The sequence below is a fragment of the Otolemur garnettii genome, unplaced genomic scaffold (assembly GCF_000181295.1).
Source record: "Otolemur garnettii isolate 467f Iridium unplaced genomic scaffold, OtoGar3 scaffold00286, whole genome shotgun sequence".
NCBI classification, from domain to species: Eukaryota; Metazoa; Chordata; class Mammalia; order Primates; family Galagidae; genus Otolemur; species Otolemur garnettii.
Genome location: NW_003852681.1, coordinates 781,697 through 795,031, shown reverse-complemented (window position 1 = coordinate 795,031; position 13,335 = coordinate 781,697). Strand labels below are relative to the sequence as shown.

General features: G+C 45.6%; 1 protein-coding gene across 3 annotated transcripts in view; it reads right to left on the bottom strand.

The window, feature by feature from the left end:
- The window catches only part of IQSEC2 (IQ motif and Sec7 domain 2), an 84,131-nt gene that overhangs the window by 42,165 nt on the left and 28,631 nt on the right, over positions 1-13,335 (bottom strand). For 2 of the 3 annotated variants that reach the window (XM_012813639.1, XM_012813640.1), the window contains exons 1-2: positions 5,493-5,604; positions 3,293-3,388 (exon numbers count right to left, since the gene is read on the bottom strand). The exons of the other annotated variant lie outside the window; for it this stretch is intronic. In XM_012813639.1, coding sequence (XP_012669093.1) covers positions 3,293-3,388; positions 5,493-5,518 — 122 coding nt within the window. In that variant the 5' untranslated portion in view covers positions 5,519-5,604. Of the gene's footprint in view, positions 1-3,292; positions 3,389-5,492; positions 5,605-13,335 lie in introns of those variants that run through there. 3 annotated transcript variants of the gene reach the window in all.

Here is a 13,335-nt window from a genome sequence, read left to right as displayed (position 1 = left end):
GTGGGGGGTTAAAAAATAGAAATGTAACTAAAACAATAATAAAGTACCCTTTTTAGATACCTAAATTAAAAGGATTGGAAGAGTTGTGGAAAAAGAGAATCTCTTAGATACCTTAATTGGAGTGCAAATTGGTACAATTTTTGTGGGGCAAATGTGTCAGTTACCTCCAGAGTTTTAAATGTGTGTATTTTTTCAAGCCAAGAACTAGATTTTTCTAAGGTTTTACTACTAGAATGACCCCAATTTGGCTAGCCAGAGGCCTTTTCCAAAACACCCCAATCCAAACTGCAAACATAAGCCAGATGGTGCAACTCTTTATCACATGCCCTTGTAGGATGTCCTTTTCCACCAACTCTTAATGAAAAGATTGCCTCTCAAAAGAGAAGGAAAATAATTTTTAAAAAGGCTGCATGATACAGTCTTCTCAAAATAAAGACAGAATTATATGAATAGGAATAATCTTTATTTGTAGCCAGTCTATAAAAAGGTTAAAGCAATAGAAATAACTTTTATCTACACTTTAAATAAAATGTGCATTCCTTTGGCTCAACAGTTCAACTTTTAGAAATCCATCCTTCAACAATATTTCCAGACATATGCAAAGATTTCAGTACGGCATTTCTTGTGACAGCAAAAAATTAAAACAATCTAATTTTCTGTGTAATTTTTCTGTTAAAATTTCTATTTTTAACAGAAATGTATTAGATACATTTATTTACATTTATTGGATTTAATACATTAAATGTATTAGATACATTTATTTACATGTATTAAATACATTTCTGTTGTATCTACAACATTTCACTGTTGCATTTGATGATTGTCTTTGTCTTCTGATAAAAATTCTTTACCAAGTTAAGGAAGTTTTCATGGATTTCTAGCTTATCATATTACTTATCTATTGCTATGTAGCAAATTACTCCAGTGCAGCAAGAGAATTAATGTGCCATTTTATCAGATTATTTTCAGCTTTTATGGAGATGACTATATGATCTTTTCTCTTTAATCTATTTTTTTTTTTTTTGAGACGGAGCCTCAAGCTATCCCCCTGGGTAGAGTGCCATGGCCTCACAGCTCACAGCAACCTCCAACTCCTGGGCTCAAGCAAGTCTCCTGCCTCAGCCTCCCAAGTAGCTGGGACTACAGGCGCCCGCCACAACGCCCGGCTATTTTTTGGTTGCAGCCATCATTTGTTGTTTGGCGGGCCTGGGCTGGGGATTCGAAACCGCCACCTTAGGTGTATGTGGCTGGCGCCTTAGCTGATTGAGCCACAGGCGCCGAGCCGTCTCTTTAATCTATTAATGTAATAAATTACAATAACAGATATCCTAATGTTGAATATCCCTATACTACAGTCCTGCAATAAATTTTCATTTGTTTTTCAATATGCAAATGGATTTTGTTTGATAATCTGTTACTTAAAATATTTGTTGTTCTGTGAGATTAGGCTATAGTTCGTCCTCTCTCTCTCTCTCTCTCTGCCTAAACCTTTCTAGCTACACTAGCAGTACAGAATGAATTGGGAAGTTGTCCATCTTTTCCTATTATCTGATCTAGTTTTGCTAGAACTTCTATCATACCAAGACTTCCAGAATACCAACTGGATTTACCATTTCTCTCTCTCTCTCTTTTTTTTTTTTTGAGACAGAGTCTCACTATGTCACCCTCCGTAGAGTGTTGTGGTGTCACAGCTCACAGCAACCTTAAACTCTTGGGCTTAAATGATTCTCTTGCCTCTGCCTCCCAAGTAGCTGGGACTACAGGCGCCTGCCACAACGCCTGGCATTTTTTTTTCTGTTGCAGTTGTCATTGTTATTTTAGCAGGGCCAGGCTGGGTTCAAACCCGCCAGCCTCGGTGTATGTGGCAGGTGCTGTAACCACTGTGCTATGGACATGGTCTGGATTTACCATTTCTGAGGAGAAAATTCTGGCCAGTTTTTCTATTTCTTCTATACTTTTCCATTCTATTCAGGTTTTCTGCCCTTCCTTAAGTCATTCTGATATTTTACATTTTCCTTAAAAATTATCCATTTCATCTAGATTATTTTACATTTATTGGTATAAAAGTATAGAAAGCATTTTCTTATAACTTTTTTTTTTATCTCCTCAGACTCTGTGGTTAAATCTTCCCTCATATCTTATTTTATTTATGCTTTCTTTGCCTTTTTCAAAGTCATATCTGCCAGAGGATAGTCTGTCTGGTTTGTTGGCCTTTTCAAAAGCCACTCTTTATCAAATCTTTTTTTTTCTGTTTCGATAATTTCTGGCTTATCTATGGTAACTGTTTATTTATTTTGAGGCAGGGTCTCACTCTGTTGCCCAGTTAGAGTGTAGTGACATCATCATAGCTCACTGGAACTTCAAACTCCTGGGGTCAAGTGATCCTCCTGCCTTAGCCACCTGTGTAGTTGAGACTACAGCCATGGACCACCAAGCCTGACTAATTTTTCTATTTTTTGCAGATATGGGGTCTTGCTCTTGCTCAGACTGGTCTTAAAACTCCTGACCTCAACCAATCCTCCCACTTCAATGTCCCAAAGTGCTAGGACTACAAGTGTGAGGCACTGTGCCCTTGTAGTAACTATTTTATTCTGCTTTCTTAGTTGTTCTTTTCCTAGTTTCTTGAGTGGAATAATTAGTTCATTTAATTTAAAACATTTTGTTTGCTAATAAAAGCATTTAAGACTATACATTTTTCTTCTTGGGAACTCCTATGGCCGTATCCATAGGTTTTAATATGTAGCATTCTCATTGACATTTACTCTAAATAGTTCATAAATTCCACTTTTATTTCCTCTTTAACACAAGTATGTTAAAAGTTTTAAATGGGGGGAGAGCCCAGCCTTTTTGCTGTTGTTGTTAACATTTCCTTTTATTGAATTATAATGAGAAAACATAAAACATGTTTTCTAATTGACTTGGAAATAATATTCTCCAAAGGTGTGGACAGATTGATCCCTCTGCCTAAATGCCCCTCCCCAGTCTACCCAACTGGACAACTCCTATTCATCCTTCAAAGATGCTCAAGTGTCACATATTCTAGGACCAAACACTTCTGCCTTTTAGAGTAGGACTCTAGGGAAGGATTGTTTTAAGGAAGGACAAATTACAAAAAAGATTATGAATGTCCTCTTTGGTCTCCTAACATGATCTTCCAGGCACGCTCCTCATACACTCAGCCATCCATTCCACAGTCACACCAGGGGCTAGGGGAGGTTGGGGAGGGATCTGGCAATGACACTGCATATTTGTTTGGAAGGGGAAGGGATTGGGGGATGGTTCTAGCTCTTACCTGCTATCTGCCAGCCTGCCTGAGGGGGTAAGCTTCATGGAGTCAAGGACCTGAGTAGGACAGCAATACTGGTGTAGAGTATGAGACGCTGTGGACCTGAGAGACAGCAAGAGACAGAAAGAGAAAGAGAGACAGAAAGAGAGACAGGGAGGAAGGGGAGTGGCAGAGTGGGTGATGGGGACAAGGAGGTGAGAGTGAATGGGGTAGGGGAAAGGATAAGACTGGGAGGAATGGAGGATTGGAAATGGAAGAGGAGAGGTGGGAGGCAGGGAGAGAGGGAAAGAAGGAAGTTAAGGGGGAGTGGAAAAGAGGAAAGGAGGGAGGAAGAAAGGGAAGGAGGTAAGGAAGGGAGGGAGGTAGGAAGAGAGGAAGGAAGGAAGGAAGAAAGGAAAGAAGGAAGGAAGGAAGGAAGGAAGGAAGGAGAAAAGAAAAAAAAAAACCACAGTCAAGAAAGAGAGGACGGCACTCAAACCACATACAGAACACAACGACAACAGGGGGCGGTAGAGACGAAAGAGTGGGCTGGGCCTCCTGTGTTTCAGGTAACTCCGCGGGGACCTCTGCTGGCCACAGAGATGGCTGGCTACTGGCCATGGAGACACCGGGACACCACAACAGGAAAGGGGGAAGGGAGCCCTCCTCACACCAGACGCCACAGGGGTAGGAAAGGAGGGAAGGAGAAAAGGAGTATGAAAGAGCAGAGGAAAAGCTGTATGGGGGCCTCCCCTTATAGAAGACTCCTCACAGGAATGGAGGGAAGAATGTTAGGAGGAGAGGCTCTGGGCCCAAAGAGGGAGGAGAATCCAGGTGGGTAGTGGAGGGGAGAACACTGAAGGAGGAGAGGGAGAGAGACAGGGAGAAACCCAGAGAGACAGAAAAGAAGAAAGACAGAGAAAGAGGAAGACAGAGAAAGTGCGAGTCAAAAGACACAGAGAGAAGCCAGGGAGAGGCAGAGAGTGCCAGAGCCGAGGAGGGAAGAGGGTGGAGAAGGCTGACAAGGTCTCAGTGGTCTTGGTGATAGGATGGGACTCAGGACTGAGTGGGTGAGGCAGAGGACTGGGTAGTTCCAAGTAGGAGTCTTTTGCTTTGAAAGCCAAGTGCCCCCACCCCATCCCAAGGCAGGGCCCCCACTCTACCCCTGGTGCTGTGCCCCCAACCCCTAGTGCAGGGTACAAAAGCCCCTCTACCTCCTACTTCCCAAGATTAAAGTCCAGAAAATGGCAAAGGGGGAGGAGGATGGACAGCAAAGTGGTGAGGCTGAGGGCCTGGTCTTTGCCCTAGCCAGACAGTGCAGTTGCCAGGGCACACCAATTGCCAGAGCTGGAATAAGCTGAGAGTGAAACTGGCTCCTCCAAGATAGCCAGTCCTTGTACCCTACAAGCCCCAGAGGCAGGTTGTAGTCAGGGCCTGGCCATTCAGAAGCCCAGTAAAAGCCAGGAGATGTGGTTTTAGACCAGGCCAGCTGCAAGTTTGAGGACGTCTAAATCTTGGAATTCTACAAAGAGTCTTTGAATCTGAGACTCTTCTTATCAGAGGCTTTGGAATAATCATAATCATTAGAGAGACTAATTTTTTTTTTTTTTTTGGCTGAAGCCGGGTTTGAACCCACCACCTCTGGTATATGGAGCTGGTGCCCTACTCCTTTGAGCCACAGGCGCTACCCCAGAGAGACTGTTTTTTTAAGTATTGTGAATTTAAAGATGCCCAAATCTTTTAATCTGACACTCTTCTTATCAGAAGCTATGGAAAAACAGTCATCATCAGAGTGATTGTTTCTCAAGTGCCATCTATGTGCCAGTCATCAGCCCAAGTCCTTGACTCATTATCTCACTGAATCTGAGACTCAGAGATCCTTAGGCTGCTGGAATGTTGGTGTCAGAAAATCCCAGCAACTGTAAGCCTGGAGCCCTGTGGTGCAACACAAGGCTAGCACACCAGGGTAGTTGCCAAGCTCACCCCTCATAGGCCACAGATTGTGCTACTCAGGGCTCCAGGCTCCTTACAGAATTGGGCACCCAGGTGCCTATGGGCTCGCCCACTGGAGCTGCTCCCTCCCCCAAGCCAAAGGCCTCATGAATCCAAGAAGAGAGCCAGGAACCAGGAAGCTAGGAGGCTGCTGAATCAGCAGCTCAGGGACTGGGTCCAGGCCTGGGCAGAAAGGGAGGGGGCCAAGCAGCGGGAACGGGGCCCAGGTTCCTACCTGCTGTTCCTCCCGGGGGCTTCCATGGGTCTGGACCTGTCCCAAGGGCAGGCCCCCTGGCCCAGCCAGTGCCTCCACCGTGTCACCAGCCCTCCTCCCCAGCCCTTCCCTAGAAGGAGGAACCAAGGAGGTGGGGCCAGGCCAGCTGGGCTGCAGGCCAGGCTGCAACTGGAAACTTTGCTTCTTCCCCTGCTCTCCAGGGTGGCTGGGGACTCCTTGTAAGAGGAAGCAGCTTGAAGAACTCAAAGCTCTCAGTCACTCCTTCAGACCAAACCAGAGGCTGGGCTCCCTGTGTGCATCTCTGCTGGAACCTCAGCAAGTACCCTACCAAGTTTGTGTCACTAGCCTATTCTCTTGAAGAGAAAACTGAGATGGAGACAAGTTAAGTAATACCACTAGTAAATGACAGAATCCCAAGATTAGGATATGATTTAGCCATTCCCAAATCTGGAATCTGTCCCCTCGGCCATATCACTGGCTCATGAAAACAGAAAACTTTCCACAGAAGCTTTTCATGAACATCTTCATTTTTAGTACAAAGAGACTATGTTTAGGAGTTGTTCTGGGACATCCCATAGCAAGTAAAATTCAAATCACCCATTTTGGGATATCAAGATAGGGCCCTGGCCAATGTTCTTTACCACTGCAACAAGCTCTCTTTTCTGTGTTGTTTTCTAGACTAGCTAAGAGAAATGCTCCCTGAAGAGAAAAGGAAAAATCAGAAAAAATGCCATTCATAATCATGAGGCTGTTCTTCTGAAGAAATTGCTTAGCCTGATTTTACAGATGGGAAAATTGAGGCTTGAAGAGGAGACGAGTCATACTAAAGTTCATACAGCAAGTCAGAGTAGATTCCACGTGCCTGGCTCCCTGCCTACCCACTACAGTCCTACATCTCTATGTCCTCCATATGGGTAGGGCTGGAGAAAGGAGAGTTGTTTGGGGCTCTAAAGGATGTGAGGCTTCTAGAGCCTGGCCCGGGCCAGCTACACAAAGACCACTGCAACCAAAAAATAGCTGGGTGTTGTGGTGGGCACCTGTAGTCCCAGCTACTTGGGAAGCTGAGGCAAGAGAATTGCTTAAGCCCAAGAGTTAGAGGTTACTGTGAGCTGTGATGCCACAGCATTCTACCAAGGGTGACATAGTGAGACTCTGTCTCAAAAAAAAAAAAAATTAAGTTAAAAAAAAGTAATAAATGTATACTGTCAAAAATTTTAAAAAAAGAGAGTAAGCATTGCAGGTCCAGCTTAGACTACCCCATCCTTTCACAGCCCCAGAGCCTGACCCCTAGCTGTTCTAAGCAGAAGGTGGCCCTGGGAGGGGCCGGGGGCTAGTGATCTAGAAGGAATAGGAGCTGACAGGCAACAGGCCAGCCTTCCTGCCTCCCTGCTGGGGCAGCTGGCTCCCCTCAAGGTAGCCAAAGCTGCTGATTGAGGCCCTCTGGACCACTGCAAGGTTGGCATCTGTGGGCCCTTCATGGCCTCCTCTGCCTCTGCAATAAGCTCCCCCTAAAGCCCTGACCCTCAGGACTTCTGGAATCAGCCCCTTCTTCTTTTTGTAAACTCTCCTTAAACAACTCTCCTAGCTCCTGCAGCAGCCTCACTTTGTGCCCACTTGTATTTATTACCCTAAGAGCTGTACTCCTATTCACACCTTTCTGTTGGCCTGGCAGGAGTTGAGAGACAGAAATTTTAGTACTGGCTCTAAGGCTGATGCTGTGTCAGCTTTGGCAAGCCCCTTCCTCTCCCTGGGGAGGCAAATAACCCCTATGTTGGTGCCTGCCTGGGCTGAGTATAAGTCCCAGCTCTACCATTTTTTAGCTTGGAAACCCCTCTGATGCTCAGTTTGTTCATCTACAGAAGGGAGGTAGCATTTCTTCCCTCACAGTTTCTTGAAAGGATTCAATGAGACAAAATGTGCACATGATAGTCACAGTTTGAGTCTGAGGGAGTCTGTCCCTTCTCCCAGGAGGACAGAAAAGACCTGTGGGAAACCTATTCGCTTCAGGAATGGGGGTGGAGACTTCTAGGAAATTACCCCTTAATCTAGGGCCACTTTTGGAATTCAGTCATATCTGAGTGCACTGGGTAGACTCATGTGATAAGCAAGGGAAAGAAGGAATTAAGAGTGAGGAGCTTGACTCAGCCGCAGGGCCCTGGCAAGTCCTTCATTCACTTACACAATAGATACTGTGGACCAGGCGCTGTGCCAGGTGCTGAGTACAGCAGTGACTAAGGGTAGGCAATGTCTTGCTCTCATGGAGTTTATGTCCAAATGAAAGGAGACAGACATTCACCAACTAATGTAATTAAACTGAGCTAAAGCTGGAAAACAGTCAGAGGAGTGTTCCAGGCAGAAGAAACAACCTGGGAAAAGAACCTGAGGTGGTATTTCTAGCAAGTTCAAAGAGGCCAATGTGGCAAAGAGGAAAAACCACAGGGGAGAGAGGTGAGACTATAAGATGTAGGCGAGGGCCCAACAATACAGAGCCTGGGAGGCCTCAGTAAGCATTTCCATACTTATGCTAAGAGAAATTTAGAAGCCTGTGGTTTGTGGATAGCATGGAAGGATGGGAGGTATCCCTGATGCCCCTGAAGTTGTATGAAAAATGTCAGTTTCTGAGGAGAGCATTTCTAGCTTTCATCAGATCCACGGATGTGATCCCAAAAGGGCGGGGAATCTTATATGATTTCATCAACTGAGTGCCTATAATGAGCTAGTGGCAGGCATCCTAGAATCTTCTATGAGCTAACCCCTACCCCCACCTCCAGCTAGTCTTAGCTTTTACCTGTGCCACCCAGACAGAAGCATTTGCAATTCTCAGCTACACTCTGCCACTCCATGCCTCACCTTCACCTGTGCTGTTTATGCCACCTCCCCATCTGGATAGCTCCCTCTTGTTCTTCAAAAGTCAGCTAAACGTTGTGCCCTCTGGGAACCTACCCTGACTCCATCTAGGCAGGCTGGGTCACCTTCCTTGTGTCCTTCCACCTTGCTCTTCTCTCAGCCAGCTTCTCTCAACATTGCATTTTCAGATGCCTATTGCCTTCTAAGAGGGGAGTTCTGTGAGGGCAGGGACCATGTTTTGTTCATCCCAGTGTCCCCATCACCCAGCACAGAGCACCTGGTCACACATGTTTGTGGGAGATAACGCCCACAAAAGTGGAGGCTGCAAGATGAGCCTGTGAACACCAGAGGGCACTGCAGCCACTGAAATCCTCCACCAGGCCCACCCAGGAGGCGCTCTTGGACCAGGCACACAAATGTTGCCAGGAGCCCCAGGAAGCATGGAAACTGCTGCTAGATCCTGGAGTTCCTCAGCTCTGGACCTAACGACCAGGACCCCAGTTCCAGCCTCCCAATATACCTTCTGTTCCCTTTCCAGACCAGACCACATTTTTCATGACAACCCCATCTCACTGCAGATACAGCTTTTTTTTTTTTTGGGTTTGCAAATTATTTTTTTCTTTATTAAATCATAATTGTGTACTTTTTTTTTTTTTGCAGTTTTTGGCCCGGGCTGGGTTTGAACCTGCCACCTCTGGTATATGGGGCTGGAGCCCTACTTCTTTGAGCCACAGGCGCCACCCATAACTGTACATTAATGCATTTATAGGATACAATGTGCTGATTTGATATACAATGTGGAATGGAGCTGGAACAGACATAGCTTTAGTTCTTCACAAACTCAGGTGCCAAACACCTCTCCCACAGCTCTGGCCTACAACACTCTCCACTTCACATTACCCCACTCTATCCCTCTCCTGGCTAACTTCTACTCATCTTTCAAGTCTTGACATAGATGTTAACTTGGAGAGGCCTCCCTGACCCTAAGGTTTGGTTTGGTATACTTTTGCCATGGTATCAGAGCACCCTACACTTCCCCTATAATTGCCTATAATTATCTGTTTCCTTGTCTGTTTCCCAACACAACAGTGGGCTTCATTAGAGCAGGGCTCGTCACTCTATTATTCACCATCATATCAACTGCATTTAGCAACTCAGGCACATTTTAGGCACTCAATAAATTGTCCATGAATGAAAGAATAAATGAATGAACGGATGGATGGATGACTTTAGGAGAGTCACTTTACCTTTCTAGGTTTCAGTTTCACCACCTGTAAATCACCCCTACTTGGCAGGGTGGCCACAAAGATTAAAGATAATGAGTCAAGTGCTTTGTAGCAGTACCTGATATACAGTAGACATCGTCCAAATTGAAGCAATTATTATAATAGTATTTGGAGCAGTAAAAAAAAAAAAAAGCAAAGGGAGGACTTGAAGGAGACTTCCCTGAGCCTGGGATAATTTCTCCCACTTTGGGTTTCCATTTATATATGGAAGATAGCTTTACTAGTAAAAGCTAAAATTTATTTTTAATTAAAAAATAACAATGGATGGGGCGGTGCCTGTGACTCAAAAGGGTAGGGTGCCGGCCCCATATGCTGGACGTGGTGGGTTCAAATCGAGCCCTGGAAAAACAAAACAAAACAAAACAACAATGGCACCTACTATGTGCCAGGGCCAGAAATAAGAGGCCCCTAAGGAGGTGATAGGAAGCCTCTAGTCTCAGCCAGAGGACGCAAAGCCAGGACCAAGGCCAGAGCTGTGGGCATCACCCCTGTGTCTGAAGAGCAGTCCTTACTGGCACTGCTGGCTCCAAACTCTTTACTCATAGGTGAAAACCTGTGTAAGGGGATCATTAATTCCTTCTGTAATTAATGTAAAAACTACAAGGTTTGTATTAATGGAAAAGTAAGCTCAAGTGTCAAGCTGATAATATTGATAATGTATGCTTATAATTATATACTGCAGATAACTATAAATTCAGTCATTGAACTAATAAAATGTAAAAATTCCTGAAACAACCAAGAACCTGGTAGCAGCTGCACCATAAGTAGCATTATGCTAGTTGTTCTGAGACTATGAAAATGACCATAAGCTGGCAGCAATAATGTCCACTTGAATTCATGGTACATTTAAAAGTTGTTTTGGCATAAAACAAGGGTAATTTTTTTTGATAAACAGTATGTTTAGATTCAAAAACATAGTAAGCAAAGGTCATCCTACTATAAACTACAGACCAAAATCTTGATAGATAGGCAATCTAACAATCATGGGCCTCTGAGCAGATGACCCTCCTGGCTCTGACCTCACTTGTATACACATAAAAACTGTTTGTTGTAGAAGAAATGCCAAGTACCAAGTATTTTACCTATCTACTCTCATACGCTGCTCAGGAAATCGACCCCCACCTACAGGCCCTTGATGCCTCATGTTACCACAGGCTGGACAGAATCATTGCAGTTAGGTAGGGATGGACCCTAACGCTTCCAAGTTGGCAGCTATACATGGCCATGTACAAGCAGAGAAAGCCAGTCCAGAGAGAGGAGTCAGTGGAAAAGAAATGATAGGGACCAGTAAGCTGTAGGAAAAAGAGAGATGAGACATGGGCCCAGGATGTGCAGAGAGTGAGAGAGAAATCTTGGTCCTTGACTTCCTGGACTCACCTTCAGTTTGTGTAAGCCCTGGTTGTACTTCATTTTACTGCTCTTAGATCTGAGATGTAGGCTCACAATTGTCCCCCCCCCCACTCCACCCTTTATTCTTGAGCTAGTTTAAGCGGGCTTCTGTTCCTTGCAACAAAGCATACTCAGACTAAGACAAGTGAAAATTGGGAATATAAGTGCTGGGCTTGCACAAGCAAAATTGCATAAATAATAGTTATGTGGGGGGGGGGTGAATGCAATTATATGGCATTTGTGTTTGTTCACCCAAAAGGTCCTTCATTTCCTGACACTTGCTACGATAGCCACATACTACAGCCACACACTCACACACACTGACATTCGGTGACACACAGAAACAAATACAGCAACAACCAGACAAGCTTCTTTATAGACTCACTGACGTGAAGATCACATCAGCATGCAGTATTGCCCTGCACTCTCCACAGCCATACTGACATGAAGCCACCCTGACACATAGCACTGCACACCCACTCACATGAAGACAGTGGCACTGTCTGTAAGGCTCAGGGCAGGAGTCAAAGCTTAACTGGGCTCTGCACAGCCTCCCTCCCCAGCTGCCAAGTGAATCATCCCCAGGGCTGCTAATTAAAGCCAGGACAGAGGGGACAGAGGCAAAGGGGGGGAAGAGAGAGAATGCAAGTTTATTTTGGTGCCAACCAGGCACTCAGCCAGCTAAGGGGTCACCCACTTCCTAAGGCTGGGCTAAGCAGAGGGGAGAGAGAACACAGAGGAAAGGATGGAGAAGAGGGTCCTCTTACCCCTTCTTGCCTCTCTTGAACTTCCCAGAAAGGCACCCCCTTTGGAAAAATTACCCCAATTCCCCCCATCTTCCTCCTCTTCCAGCTCACTGTCAGAATCTAGTTCTGCTCCCTCCAGACTCCTGTTCTTACAAACTGGCTGTTGCTGTCTACCTTATTATCACACTCCCATCTGGGCTTGTGCAATCTGGCTCATCTGTATCTGCAGCAAATTCAGACTGGGAGCCCCCCATGTGCAGGGACTCCCATTGCCAATTTCCTTGCCCCACAGGTGGTCCAACACACAAGCCTGATACATAGGGAATACTCTGTATGTGCTTCAGGAATATAATTGGGTTAGCCACAGGATAGTGTGGTGATCACAAATCTGATGGTCTGCATTCCTATCTTAATTCTGCCACGAGCTAAATTATTTTAGCCCTCTAAACCTTCATTTTCTAATCTGTAAAATGACAAGAACATATGCCCTATAGGATTAATGTGAAGATTAAATGAGAGAATATAGGTAAAGTGCCTGGCGCACAGTAGCTTTAACCATCATTCAGTAAGTCCCACTGCTGCTACTGATTAGGATGATGAATCACATCCCCACCTCAGGATTGGGGTACAGAAATTACATGGGGCCAAGTTCTAAACCTGGCTTCACCACAGTGCCTTGTGTACCTCAGACAAATCACATAAGCTCTTAAAGTATTTCATATGTAAAATGGAGATTCAGGAATATAACACAATAGATTTATTGTAGAGATTTGAGCCTGTGAAATATCCTCTGTGGAGGGAGTCCAGCCCTTAGAAGTGGCTTGATAAATTACAGTGGTGATTACTAAGGGACAGCAGGAAGTGGTCAGACCTCTGGGACCAGAGAAGCCCAGAAGGGAGGAAACTAAGTTAGGGCAGCCAGGGCAGGCTTCGCAGAGTGGGCAGCACTGGGGTTGGGTCCCCTAGCAGGTAGAAAGTGGCAAGGTTCCAGGCAAAGGAAGAGGAAGGAACAGAGAGCTGGGTGGGTTGGGCAACTGGGATGGGATGAACAAGAGGAGACATAGGAAGAAAGAGGTAGATGAAACAGGGGTGGCTCTAGGGACTGGTGGTGTCTTGGACATGCGGATGGAGGAGCCATGGAAGTTTCATGAGGTCTCAGCCATCCCAGATTGCCAAATGGTCAAAATAAGGAGGGATCTTAGAGATCGTCTAATGCAAACTCCCGTCGGACAGATGGGGGCACCGAGGCACAGAGTGGGAGGCCTCCTCTGGGAACAGAGCCAGCAGAGGCTCCTCCTTCTACTTCTCCTGACTGAAGTGATTCCAGTTGCCATGGGGATGTCCCTGTCTCTACACGTGTGTCAGCAGCTCCCTCACCTCCTCCCTCCTTCCTTTAGCAACAGGCCACCTCCTCTGACTCTCATTCTTGTGTGCCTAGCAACTCCAGCCTTATCCCCAGGGTATCCTGGGTTCCAGCCTGGCCCTCCCCATGGCTGCACCTCTAGGCCTGGGCTCCCTTGTCTTCTGGGAGTGGCTTTATCAGGCCTGTCTTGCCCCTCTCTGTTTTTTTTTTTT